We start from the raw sequence: 17,348 nt of genomic DNA, 5'->3' as shown, positions 1-17,348 counted from the left end.
TTTTTTTACAGTGCAGGGAGAGAACCAGATAGTATTGTTGTGATTGATGTGGTTAAATATAATGGTATGTCATGTAATGTATATTTAATGTTAGCATATAGTAATCTAAAATGTAGAATTTTATTGTAATTAATCTAATTAATCATGTAATTTGTAAAGCGCTTAGAGATCTTGATATTAAGCGCTATATAAATACATTATTATCATCATTATTACTACTGTTATTATACTTATCTTTAGTATCAATATTGTTGTTATTATTATTGATAACAGTCAATTTCTTATTGTTATTTTAATTCTATGAAAATGATATTGTTTAAATCACAGCTAAAAATTTTATATTCACGATCGTGATCAATGGGAAGGCCTGGGGATAAGAGAGGGGGTGAGCAGGGGGGCGGGGGGGGGGGGGTAGAGGGGTAGACATAAAAAAGGCATGCAATGTTAGGGAGGGGAAGTGCTCAGAAGAAAAAAAAGAGAGAAATACATGACACTTTCCACAAACCCTTTAATTTCCATCCAAAGAAAAAGGGTAAAACAAAATATATATTGAAAATATATGTCTTGAACTTAGGGGGAAAATCACTGGAGAATAATTCAGGATGACACATAGCTATACCTATACCTGTAAAGTCTATGCATCAAACATACATCAAAGAGTATGTTTGTCAAACTTGCCGAATTCAATTTGAATCCGTCGCACCGCTCATTATTTTTGTTGTTACCTTGACGATTTGTTTTTAAACAAGATTATGCTCAAATCATACTTAAATAACATTGTCTTGTCAGTTTACTGACAGATGTTGATGACTCCCTTTGCATCATATCAATTATAATCTCCGACGCAACACCTGAGTGACAGTATATCATTAAAATGATATTTTCATGGCGACCTCATTAGTAACGTCTAGACTCTCATTATTTTTGTATTTCAACAGAACATCTCCAGTTTTAAACTGGCACGGAATATGCTAATTGGGCCATTCTTTTCACTTTTTTTGAAGAAAGACATAAAATGTAGTCTTTGTTTTAGCAAGAAGGATGAAAAGTGACAGGTGCATTAATATATTTAATAATAATAATAATAACTAGCATTAGTACGCTCTCCATAGTAAACTATATCACAGCGTTTACAAACGAGTTTAAAACAAGAGTATATACATAATAATTACAATAAAATACATTCAAAAGAAATTAATCGGAAAAGAGGTATGTTTTTAGAAGTTTCTTGAATTGATCTGAAGGGTTTGATGATTTAATGATTTCAAATTCAATTTGCATTTCCGTAGATTGTTACCAAGATAAGAGAGATGATTAACTTTTCCAAGATGATATCATCATTACATGACAAAATCACACTGGTGCACGTATACACGCATATTCTGCAAATTAATTTGTTTTCGTTATTTAATCATGACGATCGCTATTTTGGTTATATACTGATGCATGTGAAGCATCAACAATATACACATTTGCTTTCTTTCAATCCAGCTTTTATCATCATCACAACCACCACTTCCATGAATACCAATTTGTTGCAACAGTCTTTAAGATACAACCGTCACTACACTCCGCATTGCTATCATGAATTATTTTCCATCACCACCACAACCAATCCAACAATTCAGGCAATCATAATCTACACGATTAAAACGAAGGTGTGAAAACATGATTACTGCCAAACTACTGCACCGCCATCAACATGACTAGCACTACCATCTACAATAACAAGTCCATCAAAACCAACACTGACATTAACACCAAAATGAACACCGAAGAAATTAAGCCCGGAGCAATTGTCGCAGGAGCAAATGTCGTGTAAAGACCGGTTCCATGACGTTTGCTCTGGCGACAATTGTGAAGACCAGCTATTATCACAATCAATATATCAAACACAAACGTCATGATCGTTATTGCAACCACCACTATCAACAACAACAACAACATCTAAATCAACACCACCGCCAAAATCGCCACTTCCGCCACGGCTAATAAGTCAACATAATCACCACCCGGGTGACCACCACTAAAAACGTTACCCCTATATTTCATATTTTGCTTCACTTTGGAGATTGTGTTGTAGTAATATGCCTACAATACAATCACCTCCAGCACCACCATGACCGCCCTCATAACCGTCCTTCAAATCTTACTCGCCTCATTGGAAGCGCCAATCATTCTTGCCATTGGCCCCTATCTCATCTCATTAAACCCACTGGTTAGCGTGCAATGTTTGCAAGTTTCCGTCTTAGATTTCATGGTAAACCAGGCATTGTTTGATCGAGCGTCAACATAATTGAAGTCCCCCATCTCCCTCCTACATAACATAATTACGTTTGCCTGCTCACCGGCGGAGGTTAGAGACAAGAAAATGTCTGTATCATATTTTTAACAAAATGTGATTCTTTCTCGATATATAGGGATAGAATTCCTCTAACTCGGGTATAACACTATCATGTCTCACAGTTGCAATCCTTGAAATTTCCGGCGATAATTTGAAAAAAAAAACAACCCAGAAAGGATCAACCATCGACAACTAATTCGTCGCGGGGGGGGGGGGTTTACCCGTCCTCTATCATCCATACCATCCAAGTGATAAGACTGAGATTAGATGTAGCTTAAAGGACTTTTTTTAAACGAGAGAAGACTAAAGGGTCATTGGGTTGAAATAGCTATGTACGCACTGTTGAATATTTTTTTCATTTTCAAGTTCTTATTAAAATGAATCATCGAATAGGTAGTTTTAATGATTTCACTGGTCCGTGAATAAGTCAATTTCTGGGAAAAGGAAAAAGAAAGAACCTAAATAAAAGCAAGTGATACTTCAAACAATTTAATTTGCTATTTTTGGCCGGTAATCATTTTAAATTCGGTCATTGACTAAGTACAGACCTATATTAATTACCCGATTTCTGAACAGTCACACCGCGTCTCTTTTCGTGCTCGTATAAGCAATTTAACCAACTGAACACCACCACCAGAAATCCGTTTTTATCTCAATTATTGCTTATGTAATCTTTAATATAGAAATATCGTGATGTAATCATATTGTACCGGTTCGGAAAATAAGTGAAAATGGCTTAGACTTCACATTGCGGGTTATCATTTTTGATAGTTTATTGGTTAAAAAATGTAACTAAGGGAAGCGAACGAGCCAAAATAAAAAAAATCTCACAAATTGTTTTGATGACAATCGTGATGCTGAAAAATACAGTAGAACTATATTTTCATTGGGCAGCCCCTAGCCCCACCCCAGTCCGTCCGTCCCTTGATGTACATTGATTATTGACGGGAATTCTAGGCTTTTCAGCTTCCTAATGTCATGGATGGTTGACATTTGATTTCTTGAAGTCGCCATTACCTTGGCCATTCATGTTTAATTTACCTGAAATCAATTGATTCTATAAAACGATTCATTTGTAATGATCGAAATATCGCCATCGCTGACCTTGAAGGGTAAATACTTTCCCCTCGATTTCTTCAGTCTGTATTGTTTGAATGAAACACAAATACAACCGAGTTATCGTTAATTCGTATTCACGTTAGATGGGTTTCTATTATAAACGCACTTGTACATGGGAAAGGAGAGGGGGGAATGACAAACATGATCTTTTCTTTATTCTTAGAAGGAGGAGAGCGCCTCCTCCTCCTGCTCTTGATGCTCTGCAGAGAGCACATTGGCCTCAAAACCGTATTAACTGTTATAAAGGAAGACATTTTGAATGGTGATTCTAGATGATTCAAATGTAGGCATATAGTACTTGAAATTCAGGTATCTATGTTACATGTTTTATACCTTGGTCACATTTGCTCTACGGCGAGTCGAAACAGTCGTTTTATTCATTTTTATTCAAACCATTTATATTATGTGTAGCTGGTCCAAAAAGATGTTAAAACGGCTGTTTTTGACTCGCCCTACGGCTGCCGTAGAACAAATATGACCAAGGTATTATTTATACATTTTTACAGAATTGAAATTCTAACTTTCAACACTATGCATGCTATGAAATAAAAAGCAATTCTACCACGTTTCCTCTGTACTTTGTAACAAATGAAGTGCTTATTTGGCACTTAACGTGCTTGTATAATGACTGCACTACGAGTGCTGATTTTCTCGTTTAAATTTGAACTAGAAAATCAGCACTCGTGTAGTGCAGTTAGCCATTATGCCACTTTTCCTTCAATGAGCCAATAATTTACGAGTTTATCGAATGTACGCCTTTTCACTTGATCAACCAATATCACGCTATTCCCCTCCCCTGGAATATAAAGGAGAATATTCACAAACCATTTTCACAAACAAACCTAAAATATTCTAAGAGGCACTAGGTATTGATTGCTCTCAAGGGACGTAATTTTCAGAAGGAAAATCTTTAACTCTGATGGAACCTTACAAAAACAACTCCTATTTTTAGGAAGATTATTTTCACCTTTCCGGCGGGGGCTTGTCAAAAACAAACCTTTTGGTACTTGCTCGTGCAAAGTAATCTGTTTTCATCAGTTCAAATATTCATAAAGACGATGATTCTCCAGTAGTTATATTGTGTTTTGTTTTGTTCGGAATGCCATGACGCACTTCAAATTTTCAAATAATTAATATTTTCATTTATAATAATTAAGTCAGGCATTTCACATAATGGCAAGAGTATTGTTTCGAACTGGGTTGATGATAATTTGACATCTAATCCTTCATCAAATGAATTCAAAGGGAATAGTGAATGAGGGATATTGGGACATTATTTCATTTCACAACAGATGCTCAGTATCCCATTGTTGGATAAATGGCATAAAAAGAACTCGAAGACAACGTAATGTTGAGATAAACATAAGCTATTGATATACATGTAGATGGAATTATATGAAACAAACTTCACTTTAAAGAGCCAAAGGGGGGGGGGGGGGAGGGGTAGAAAGAAATAGGAGCGGAAAGAAAGAGAGAGTTCAAGTGAATGATAGATGGGGAAGGGGGGAGAGCCATTTTGGGGTATCATGATTATGAGAAATGGTTCCGAAAAGATGAAGGAAGAAGGAATTGGATAGCGAAAAATATGTTTTATCATAAATATTTTTTGCGATAGTTTCTTGTTTATATAATAGCATTTAAAGATAAATTCCAGTATTGGTAACGATCTCAAAATGACTTTTTACAGAATCTAATATAATGACCACCCAAGTGTCTGTTTGTATGAATAAAAAATATGTACCAAAGGATTCTGGAAGAAATTGTGTAATTGCTGAGAAATAAGCAAAATAAGCGCGGATTCGGTCACTTCCGTCGGGTCTTTATTCCAGCAATAATAATACACTGTCCCGCGTGTGCCTATATATCTGTGTTGGTGATCTTCAGTGTGAACATTTTTCAGCGTAGATTTCAAGATTTCACAAAGTTCTGTTTATGTAACTGTACCAGATCTAGATCCTCGATGATATACTGACAATTAAGCCTGGTTTTACAGACTTTCTCATGAAATCAGTGTTTACTGCAATTACTGGCATTTCTCTTTAATTGGTAAATAACTTTTTTTACACTCAAGGTAGTGACCAAATGTTACAGGTTCAGTACCAAACGAACTTTCGAACTAGAAGTACAGTATTGTAGATATAATTTCCGGCTTGCAACCTGTAAATAGGATCTCATATTCGATATGAAAGGTGATATGCTGTAGTAGATTAATTGAAAAAAATATGACGATGGACCTAGAGAGAATAGAACCCTAGACCTTTTAGGCGCGTGGTCACTCTAACACCCAGACTGTGGGGTTGTCAACATCGAATATTCTCATTCCTAATCAAGTCTTGAATCTAACTTATGTGACGAAGCAAAATAGATAAGAGTGCATGATTTTTTAACGCTTTTTATTATTTGCTATCAGCATTAGATATGAATATAGCGTGTAGAACATCGGCCTACTTAACATGACATAAATATAAATTGAAATGAATGATTTCAATTTTTCTACTCGTACATCGTATGATGCTTCATTCATCGCTATGTAACTGAGGTCTAGTGGTTAAACTGTGGGACTCTCAAACGTGACATTTTGGATTCGATCCACGGAGGACGATCATGTGGAAAGTGTGTCAATTGATTTCTTTTTGAATCACATGAGTAAATATAATATTAATGTAAATAAGACTGTGAAGATCAAACATGCAGCGAATCCAGCGGCTTAAAATTGATGGGAATTCCTAATCTAATTATAAATGACAATGTATCACATGAAATTACTTTTACATGACGTTAAGGACGATCTTATTGACTGAGGGCTATATGGAAACGCCCTTCTAAATCAAATGAAATGATTGAATTAAGTTATCAAGTACATCATGCAAGACCCCAGGGAATGTTATATCAACAATGCCGAATTGGGCATCTTCCGATTTGATATTATGCTCTTTATATTCTTTAATAAATCCATAATTTATTGTTCGAAATAGACATGAAATGAAATACTCCGAAAATTTGCTTTGCCCAATTGATCGTGGGCCCGGCAGCCGCTGTGCAGCGCCAGATCGACGAGGCTCTAGCCCTTTTAATCGTTGAACGCCAAACAGGATAGCAGCAACTCCCATCTTTTAACGTCTTTTGGTCTGACGCGGCCGGGGTTTGAACCCCCGACCTCCCGGTTGTGAGACGGATGCTCTACCAACTGAGCCAACACACCGGTAATGACTTCTTCAAACGGCAGAAATTTAGCGGGGGGGGGGGGGGGTACATGAATCTCTCTCCCGTTCTATTCTTTTCAATTTGATAAGTAATACGTAATCATGTATGTACTTGAATAGGTGGTTTGACCATGGTGACATGCAGTTCTACTTCCATAGTTTCATGATCTAATTATATTATGTGTTAATTGTTTGAGTGGTGTATCTTGTGAAAGATTAATCAATGGTTGATTGAGTATCCGGGAACATATAGTGGTCCATAAACTATATGAACGAATCACTCAATCAATTAACGGAGATTGCAGACATTTGCTCTTTCTATCATATCTATATTGAATTTGAATATCTCCCTATCTCATCACATCATCTCGCATATTTAACATGTTTAAACTCTGAATTACAGAGATTGACAAAAAAGTCGCAGCTGTGGTTTGGTCATGTATATTTGAATTTCAATGGATTTCAATTCAAAGGTTAAGCCTAAAATTATAATATTTTACTTTCAATTCTAAATCGATTGTTCCGATGGTGAGAAAAGCTATATATAGCCGGTTCAGATTTATTTCATTTTTCCTTCTCATATTTGTGTTATTATAATTTCTCTTATCTTCCTTTTCCTTTTTTTGGTCTCTCCCCCTTTTTCATATACAATATAGTGGAGGGGTGGGCGGCCGTTACGTCCACCATTGTATCTGCATATATGGTGGTATATAGTAGTAGTTGTATGGTAGTAGTAGTAGTAGAGGTAGTAGTAGTAGTAGTAGTAGTAGTAGTAGAAGTAGTAGTAGTAGTAGTAGTAGTAGTAGTAGTAGAGGTAGTAGTAGTAGTAGTAGTAGTAGTAGTAGTAGTAGTAGAGGTAGTAGTAGTAGTAGTAGTAGTAGTAGTAGAGGTAGTAGTAGTAGTAGTAGTAGTAGTAGTAGTAGTAGTAGTAGTAGAAGTAGTAGTAGTAGTAGTAGTAGTAGTAGTAGTAGTAGTAGTAGTAGTAGTAGTAGTAGTAGTAGTAGTAGTAGTACATAGTACTAAATGATTGGTCAAATGAACAAATTTATAAATATTGTATAAATATTGTACAAATTGCCGAATTCTGTTGATTGATGTTAGCGATTCTCATCCGTCGGACACTATATTCACTTAAACGGATTGGTAACTTTGACCAAAACTTTTTAAGAATGTATTAGTTATAATAAGAGTTATACAAAAAATAGTAAGGAGATTAGTGATAATATTGTTTTGATAATTATGGTTTGTTTCCGACCATTCCCTTCTCTGTATACCAAACAGCTGCAAAATTCTATAATCCATTTACTGTTAAAATAATCATGGTGTTTTTTCTTGCTAAGCTTATTTCATCCAAACACACCGTCAATCTCGAAATCCTTCACAACTGTCTATAATCATCTTTTAAACGATCGATTCGATGAGGTAATCAATTTCCCTTTCTATTGTCAATTTGAAGCAATAACACTAAATTACTTAGAGCAGGATACGATCAAATTGAGATCTTAATATGTATGAATTGATTTTTGACATATATTAAATGAAGTGAATAGGCAGATGCTAATGTGTTAAATAGAGCAAAAATCGTGGTAAGTAATCTATAATGTAGGAAGGCCATGCAGATGGTCATTGCGGCCTAGAAGATGTCCAGGATGACATCATCGGAATTGATTATAAACCGAAATGAATCAATCGCTAGATAATATCCTGTGACTTGGAGATTCAATGCTCGTAACCTATTCAAACGCGGGCTACGAAATTGTTAGTTACCTGTCTTGTGAACAGGAAATTATGTAAGGCTTTGTTTTGTGTGTGATTTATTTCGGGGTTGGGGGTGGGGGCGTGTTTCATCGAGGAGAGTTATTAATCATAATCAATATATCACAACTGAATTGTGTATACCTGAATTTTAATTTTTGAATGAAGGAGGAGAAGAATAAGAAGAAGGAGGAGGAGGAGGAGGAGGTGGAGGAGAAGGAGGAGGAGGTGGAGGAGAAGGATTAGGAGGAGAAGAAGGAGAATGATGATAATGATGATAATAATAATAATAACAATTGTGGAGAAGAAGAAAAAAATACAAAAGGAAAATAAAAATATGGAGAAGCGAGAAAAGGAAGAAAATGGACCAATACAGACTTTAACACACACACAAAATGGATGAACACGAATAAACTCTGATTTTTAACCCGCCGTTAATGAAATGTGCTTCACGTCCTCTTCATAATTACCTACAAAATAACATGAATTTTACATGACATCGGTTTCCATGGAGACGCTAAATGACCATGATTTTGTTACGACACGATTTTGTCATTCGTGCCTTTATATTTTGTTGGATACAAAAGCCAGCTGATTCGAGAGAAAATCAAAATCACTAATTAAGAACCAAAATGCTATTGTCATGATGCCTCTAAAAATCAGGTCGCTGCTGGTTTTAGTCGCACCATCTTTTACCAATATGTTGCTAATCACCGCCATCATTGAGATGATGTCTTTGTGAAACTTGTAATATCTTATTCTGGTGAAACCTAATAGTCATAATGAGGTCTACATGTGTAGTGATAATCCGTGTATTACCCTATATATAAGATGTAAATGAGATACGCGTGCGTCAAAATTAATCGCGCAACGGCCTTGATAATCATCTTCATTTTGCACACCAAAAAGAGTCATTTCTCTTGGACTGCATCTAGAAATCTTGAAAAGAAAATTATAGTAACAATGATATTTTTTGACAGGATATGCCTATGTGCATAGTTATTATCAAATCAACCCTCCTTCTCTTCCATTTTCACTCCCACAACTCCCTCCCATCATTCCTACTGGATAGGTCCCATAGTGTGTGTGACACAGTGTGCTCACATTGTGGAATACAGTATCAAATAACGATAAAAAATTAATTTGAGCATTTCAACAGTATCACATATTCACATATTCAACCATGATAGTATACGCGCTGTGAACAATCCACACTGTCGAGGTGTCCACAGTGTGAAAATATATTCACACTGTATAATTAAGCATTTTAACTTGTGAATATTTTCACATATAGTCTTCTATGTGAACACACTGTGATCACACTGTATGACACTTTGTTCTTTTCATTAGATTTCACCCAGAATTTCCTCTTTTCCATGTTTTTGCGTGTTCCAGAGAAAAAGTTGCGATCAATCGCGTCTTTAAAAATCATACACAACTTTATTTTCAACCATGTTTCCAACCAATGAAACGATGAGGCTTCGAGTGTCATATCCTCAAACTACTACACTCAGGCTTCAGCCAAAAACATTTTCAAAGGTTTACCTTCTTCCTGCTTGTCTATTTTGCATCTTAATATCAGAAGCCTAAACAAGAATTTTGAGCAATTTCGTTTATTTTTAGATAACTCAGGTGTTTCCCAAAATACAGTAATAGGTTTAACTGAGACATGGCTGTCAGATAAATATATTAATATGAGTGCACTCCCAGGTTATGATATACTTACAAATAATCGTGTTGATAAAATTGGTGGTGGTGTTGCAATTTTTGTGCCAAGTCAATTTAAGTATGTTATTATTGAAGACATGAATTTAATGAATGAAACTGCAGAAACTTTATTCATTGAAATTAGTGATCGTGATAACAGAAAAACTGTATTGGGAGTTGTTTATAAGCCCCCTCGCAGCAATAGTGCTGATTTTCTAGAAACTTTAAATAATTTACTACATTATCATTTTGTTCAAAACAAAAGATGTATCATAATGGGAGACTTTAATTATGACCTGTTAGCGAGTGATACTAATATTTTAGCAAATGACTTTTAGAGACATTCCTTTCTGCCTCCTTTTTGCCACTTATTTCTGGACCCACTAGAATTACTAATACTTCCGCAACTCTGATTGACAATTTTTTCTCCAATATTCGTTCAGAATTAAAGCTGGTATTATTATCTCAGACATGTCTGATCATTTCCCAATTTTCATGTATTGTTCCAATCAATATCAGCCGAACAACTTTCCCAATTATGTACCTAAGAGGCGTGTATATAGTGATCTAAATATATCTCGTTTGAAACAGAGTTTAGAAGAAGAAACTTGGGATGATGTATTTAGTACAGAATGTGTTGACGAGTCCTACGAAATATTTATTGATATCTTCATGAGTCATGTTAATGAAAATATCCCTTTTGCAAAGCCCAAGTCTAAAAATTATAAAAGATCACCTAGATTACCTTGGATAACGAATTCAATTCTTCGTTCGATAAATAAAAAAAATCGATTATACTATAAATATATATCAAGATTAACTGAGAATACTCGGAGCCAATATACCAATTATAAGAATATACTAACAGGGGTCATCCGTACTGCTAAAAAGGCATATTACCATGATCAATTTAATCAATGCAAGAATGATCTTAAAAAACATGGAAATTGGTCAATTCTATCATCAATAATGGACCAAAGTTTTCAAAGATAACTAAGCTTATGCATAATGATTCTATTATTGAAGATAAAGCTCAGATGGCAAATATTTTCAATAATTATTTTTCACAAATTGGATTTGAGCTCTCTAGAAGTATACCAACAAATTCCCATTCATTTCATCAATATCTGGGAGATAGAAATCAAAGTTCTATGTTTTTTCTCCTATACGAACGCACAGGAGATAATTAAAATTATATTTAGTCTAAAATTTAATAAAAGTGCAGGTTTCGATAACATTGATAACATCCTTTTACAGAAAACTATGAATTATATAATTGACCCTCTTATTTATATATTCAATTTGTCATTATCATCGGGAATTATTCCAAAATCAATGAAAATTTCTAAGATAATACCAGTCTTCAAAAAGGTGATAGTTCTTTAGCAAGTAACTACAGACCCATTTCATTGCTTACAAACTTATCTAAAATTCTTGAAAAATTGGTTCACATACGAACCATATGTTTTTTTAAAAAGCACAACATCCTATCCGATACTCAATTTGGTTTCCGAGAAAAGAGTAGCACTTCCCATGCAATCCTTTCTTTAGTTCAAACAGTTGCCAAAGCTTATGACAAGTCTTCGAATACGATTGGTATGTTCTTAGATTTTTCAAAAGCATTTGATACAGTTGATCATAATATTCTCCTTTATAAACTTTCTCATTATGGAATTAGAGGGGAACCACTAAAGTGGTTCAAGAATTATCTAACCGGGCATTCACAGTTCGTTTCACTTGATGGTAATATTTCTGAACGTAAACCTGTTCTTTGTGGAGTTCCACAGGGCAGCATTCTTGGCCCACTTTTGTTCATTACTTATATAAATGATATTGATATGTCATCAAGATTGCTTCAATTTATACTTTTCGCTGATGACTAATATATTTCTGTCGCACCCCGACCCAGATCAATTGACGCAAATATTCAATGACGAACTAAAAAATGTTTCTAATTGGATAACAGCTAACAAACTTTCTCTTAACCTAGCAAAAACTAGCTACATGCTATTTAGCAACAAGATTACGACTGTACCAAAAGATGTAATTTTAAATGATACTGTTATTCAAAGAGTGCGATCAACTAAATTTTTGGGACTGATCATTGACGATAAACTTTCTTGGAAAACACATATGGATAGGATACTCGCAGTATTGGTGTCATTAGAAAATTAAGTCACTTCTTACCCCATTATATTTTGTTATCATTATATTCAACGTCACTTTTACCTTATCTGAATTACGGAGTTGTTGCATGGGGTAACGCAGCGAATTCTCAAATTAATAGACTTTTTATATTACAAAAAAGAGCGATTCGTATTATTAGTCATGCAGATTTCAGGGCACATACAAATATTCTGTTTTTGAAAAATAAAGTCTTGAAGGTTAAAGATTTATATTCTTTTCAACTCGGACAGTTAATGTACAAGTTTATTAATAAACAATTACCGTTACCGTTTGATAATATGTTTGTAAAAAATGATACAAACCTTAAGCACTTCACTCGCCAGGCGAGTTCCTTTCATTTACCTCTGAACAGAACATCGTTTGCACAGAAGACATTTGTTTTTACTGGTCCAAAATTATGGAATTTTTTTCAAAGGAAATTATACAATGTAATTCAATACAAAATTTCAAAGGAAAACTTAAAAAATATCTTCTGGATTCATATTAAATTATCGTTTTTTTTCACAAAGTTATGTAACTCAGAAATTAATATGTAAATATGTTTGTTAATTTCTCTTTGTATATATGTTTAATCGTTTTATGATTTCTGTATACAGTGTATACTGATTCATTAATTTTTATTTTTATTTATTTTTATTCTTGTCTATTTTTTATTCATTGTATATATTATTGTTTATTTCTTTATTTTATCTAATTTTTATTCATAAAATGTATTTATGAAAGGGGGCCTTCACCCTACAAGCTCTGCTTTTTAGTTGGTCTCCTTCTCTTTCGATTTCATAGTATTATTGTATTATAGAAATGATTTATATATTATATTTTGTAAATATGTATATTGAACTATCATTGTAAATGTAAAAAGATTGAAAGAGAAAATAAATGAATTGAATTGAATTGAATGAAGCGCGCAGATTACGGACGCGCGCTTGATTTTTGATACCGTACTTACACTTAATCGGCTTTTGAATTTGTATAAATTTCAGTTAATAACTAGTTGAATATATGATTTCAGTGACGTCATTCGCAGGCATCCGTCCAGTACTTTTCCCATAACGCCTAAACTAAGGTTGAATGTATGAACTCTACTTTTTAGAATCCGGAAAAGGTATAAAGAGACATCCGTGCCGAATCGGATTTTACTCGCTCATTTTAATCCAATATTGATGCTTTTCCAGCATACAAGGTTCAATTGACACGCAATCGGAGCGAAGACTAACAACCGATGAAAAAGCTCATTAATATCCGCTTGAATATAGGCAGATAGGTATGAAATCTCAGACCGCTGATCGTCCGTGTCTAATTTTCTACATTGCCCGGTGTGCATTGTTTATAGGAATCAAAGCTACATTAGAGTGCATGCATGAGCATATAATATTTCCCCTCATTGATACAATTACAAGGAATAATCAGCATGCCTCTATTATGATGAAATTTGTAATCTCTAGCTAATAATACATTTTATTTGAAAAAAAACCCAGGTTAGTTAACATAACCAACCTACCGATGATTGAAACATAAATCATAATGTCAATAGGGATATTTTTGATAACAGTCGCGATGACATGGTTAACAAAAGTTCGTAGCATGTGGAGATGGTGTTCATTTTTATCGAAACCTTAAATAAGTTCTGAGTTTTCTTCTCAGCCCAAGCAAAAATTATTGCATATCTACTGTTTCTTAAGAATATATTCATACATGTATATGTCTATTGATTTTTGCTTTACGTAGCATAAAACATGAATTTTGAATTACGTCGATATATGACAATATGGACTGGAAATACTTAAGGATTCTTTATACCAGTTTGAAACATGTCTAAATAAATTGATTCTTAAAATGATAAAGACTTAAAAATCAATTAACGTATTTTTGGCTTTATAATTCATTTGTAAAGGTAAATATAACGATTACTGATGACCTTCCAAAATTGGAGTACAAACAAAAGTATGAAGTAGGGTTTGGGGTATGAAGATTCATCTTGCCAATATTATACCACAAAGTCTTTCTTAACTAATGCATTATTGATTGGCCACCGATGATCGAGAAATGGAAGATTCCTTAGCGACCTTCGCCCTTTCTTAAGGGGGTTGTATTTACTATACTGTGGCCTGTTTTCAATTCATTATTCTCACTTTTTCGGTCTCTCTCTCTATGCTCGATATTGCGAGTCACTCGGCTTGGTCCTATCTGTCTGTTTGTTTGCATAATTATTATAAAAGACATTTTTTTTTGGGGGGGGTGGGGGTTAGCGCATTTACAATACATTGAATGTTGAAAATTGCTGGGGGTCAAGGGGAGGGCAATGCCCCTAACCGGAGGGGGGGGGGGTAATTATGCCCCCATGCCCCCACTGTATCTGTCTGTATTTTTGTTCTTCACATGCCATTGATCCCCTCTCTGTCCCCCTACTGTATTGTACTATAAAAACATGCATTCTACTAGTTTAATAGATACTTTGACATAATTTTTGTCAGTAAAATGGGAACTATTCGTCTGACATCTATTATAAATGTTTACTCATGATCCATTGCCCTCTATTATGAAGCGCCTGGATGCATTGCTTATAGCGATTTTTCAAATTTCCCCTACTTTTTTCTTCTTAAATTTCTCAATAATGAAGTAGAGGGCTGTGCAAGAATGACCTCTTAATAAAACGTTGTGCGTATATATTTAATGACTTTTTTATGGTGATTAATGTCCATTTCAGTTTGTAATTGCGAGCAAGGCGGGATGTTTTCAATAAAATACTTTTTACCGTTTTAAACCTATCAACGGGTGATAGGTTCATGTTGTCCGACGTGCGATCTTTTTCTGAGAATGATGTGATCGCCCTTCTAGTTTTGTTTCCCCTTTCCCTCCCAGCTCACTTGTCCTCTTTTCTTCATTCACAGTCCACATCCCCTTAATTATCAAACCTCTCCACATTCATAATCCTTCCATCTTTCTCCCCATCCTGTCAATTAAATGTCCCATTTCCATGCATGTCTTCATATATTATTTTCATTATCGACTTGTGTTTTCCTCTGCTCTGTTCCCGATCTCTTTAGATTTTCGATATCAAGAAATTAAACATCGACTCGCTCATTTATTATTCTTCCCCTCTCTCTCACTCTTCATTGTATGAAACCTACATACATTACAATAAGTTCGACTACTGATCACTGACCAGCTAAACAGCATAATTGCTTTCCACTGTATACGACCTTTCTTGGACACGCAAAAATTCTCTTCATTTTCCAAGCTACGGTGAAGTGTTATTCGAAGCGTTAAAATCCATATGTGCACATTTTCTTTGAATATTGACTTTAGTAACAGAGTTGTTGTTGACCTGCATGCAAGCTGCACAATAAATTGACTATCTAATGCATTTTCGATGCCATCCATATTGCAATGAAAACGAAATTGATGTTCAAGCAAATTTCATTTTTCATAGCAAATTGTAAAATGTTTTCCCTTATTACCACCACCAACGGCATTTTTAAATTAAATCATTAATAAAATATTTATTATTATCGTAATCATTGTCGTTGTCATTATCGTTGTCTTCGTAGTCGCCATCATCAACCATTGAATATTAATAATTATTGTTTATTATTCATCGCGATTTCAGTTACAAAACTGCTTTCGCACTTGATAGTCACACCACCACCACCATCACCGCCACTATACCACCACCATCACCACCACCATCATCACCAACACTACCATCATCATCACCACCACTATCACCATCACCACCACCATCACTATCATCACCACCACTATACCAACACCATCACAACCACCAACACCATCATCACCAACACTACCACCACCATCATCATCATCACCACCAGTATCACCACCACCATGATGATGATGATGATGATGATCATCATCATCATCATCATCATCATCAGTACCATTATTATTATTTTAATCAAGATTATTAACTATTGCCCTCATTTTCGTAATCATTTCCACCATCATCCTATTAAGTGAAAGGCAGATAGGGAAAGAAACAAATGAATCGATGAAAAAAGAACAGAAAGAGAGAAGAGACATGTAAGAAGAAAAAGTGAGGTAGAGAGGGATGCTCGTGTGGGTATGTGAGTGTATTTGAAGGAGGAAGGAGTGAATGGGTTATGAGGTGGGGGCCATAAAACAGTTAAATAGGGAATACTCTACACCTTAAAGTCCCTGACACAGTTCACGTTTCTCCCATAAATCCACCGGTAAATTTGCATTTCTCAGCAGGGCCTATCGATTATCACGTTCCTTCTACGTTAGCTCGGTGAAACAAATATTTGATTTTGAGGGAGTTGAATCAACACTTTCGCTTGTTGCTCGATCTTGACCTTGAAAATAGCCACCGAATTGTTATACTTTAATCACTGTGAATAGGATCTAACGATTCAAGAATTCCTCGGGGGAAAGTCGTAGAGCAAGACCCAATAGCGTTTTGGGGAAATGTGCTCATGTACCCTCGAATTTTTACTTTATTCTTAGGAAAAAACGGACTTTCCGAGCTAAAAAAGGCTCTGAATTTGCTGCGTAGAACAATTCTAACATCATACCCACTTTAGCAACAGTTGATACCTTTTCTTTAACTTTTACATTTCGATATCTATGAAATTATGTCATTATTTTGAAGCATAGTGGTAAAGTTTGGCACTTAAATATCCGACTCGTTATTAACTGACGCTATGAAAAAGATTTAAAAAAAAACCGCACAAATATTCAGACGTGTGATTTTTATCTTGGTATTAAACCCCCTCCCTCGTAACTCACAAAAAGACTTTTCTGATGCTAAAAGTTTTTTTTAAACTAGCTTACCTGATCTTGTGGTGTCATCCTATCCCCAACCACATTTGCTAATAAACCGTTTATTCTTTAATTAGAAATAAATGCAGGTAGCCATCTCCAGCAGATAACAGCTTTTTAGGCGTTCGCAACAAAGCAGCAAAAATAGGTTGGACAAGATGGATGCAATTTCAAGCTTTTGGACAAAGAAACATTTTATCGGATTATTTTGTCGGCAGAGGGCCTGTATA

At 34.9% G+C, this 17,348-nt stretch overlaps 1 protein-coding gene across 1 annotated transcript in view; it reads right to left on the bottom strand.

Moving 5' to 3' along the window:
* The window catches only part of LOC121412845, a 35,378-nt gene extending 18,230 nt beyond the window's left edge, over nt 1–17,148 (bottom strand). Inside the window, exon 1 of the mRNA XM_041605605.1 lies at nt 17,131–17,148. Within this exon, the coding sequence (XP_041461539.1) occupies nt 17,131–17,148 (18 nt within the window). The remainder of the gene's footprint in view (nt 1–17,130) is intronic.
* Nucleotides 17,149–17,348: the final 200 nt, after the last annotated feature.

Source organism: Lytechinus variegatus, chromosome 4 (assembly GCF_018143015.1).
Source record: "Lytechinus variegatus isolate NC3 chromosome 4, Lvar_3.0, whole genome shotgun sequence".
In the NCBI taxonomy this organism is placed as follows: Eukaryota; Metazoa; Echinodermata; class Echinoidea; order Temnopleuroida; family Toxopneustidae; genus Lytechinus; species Lytechinus variegatus.
This window is presented reverse-complemented; position numbering and strand designations above follow the sequence as displayed.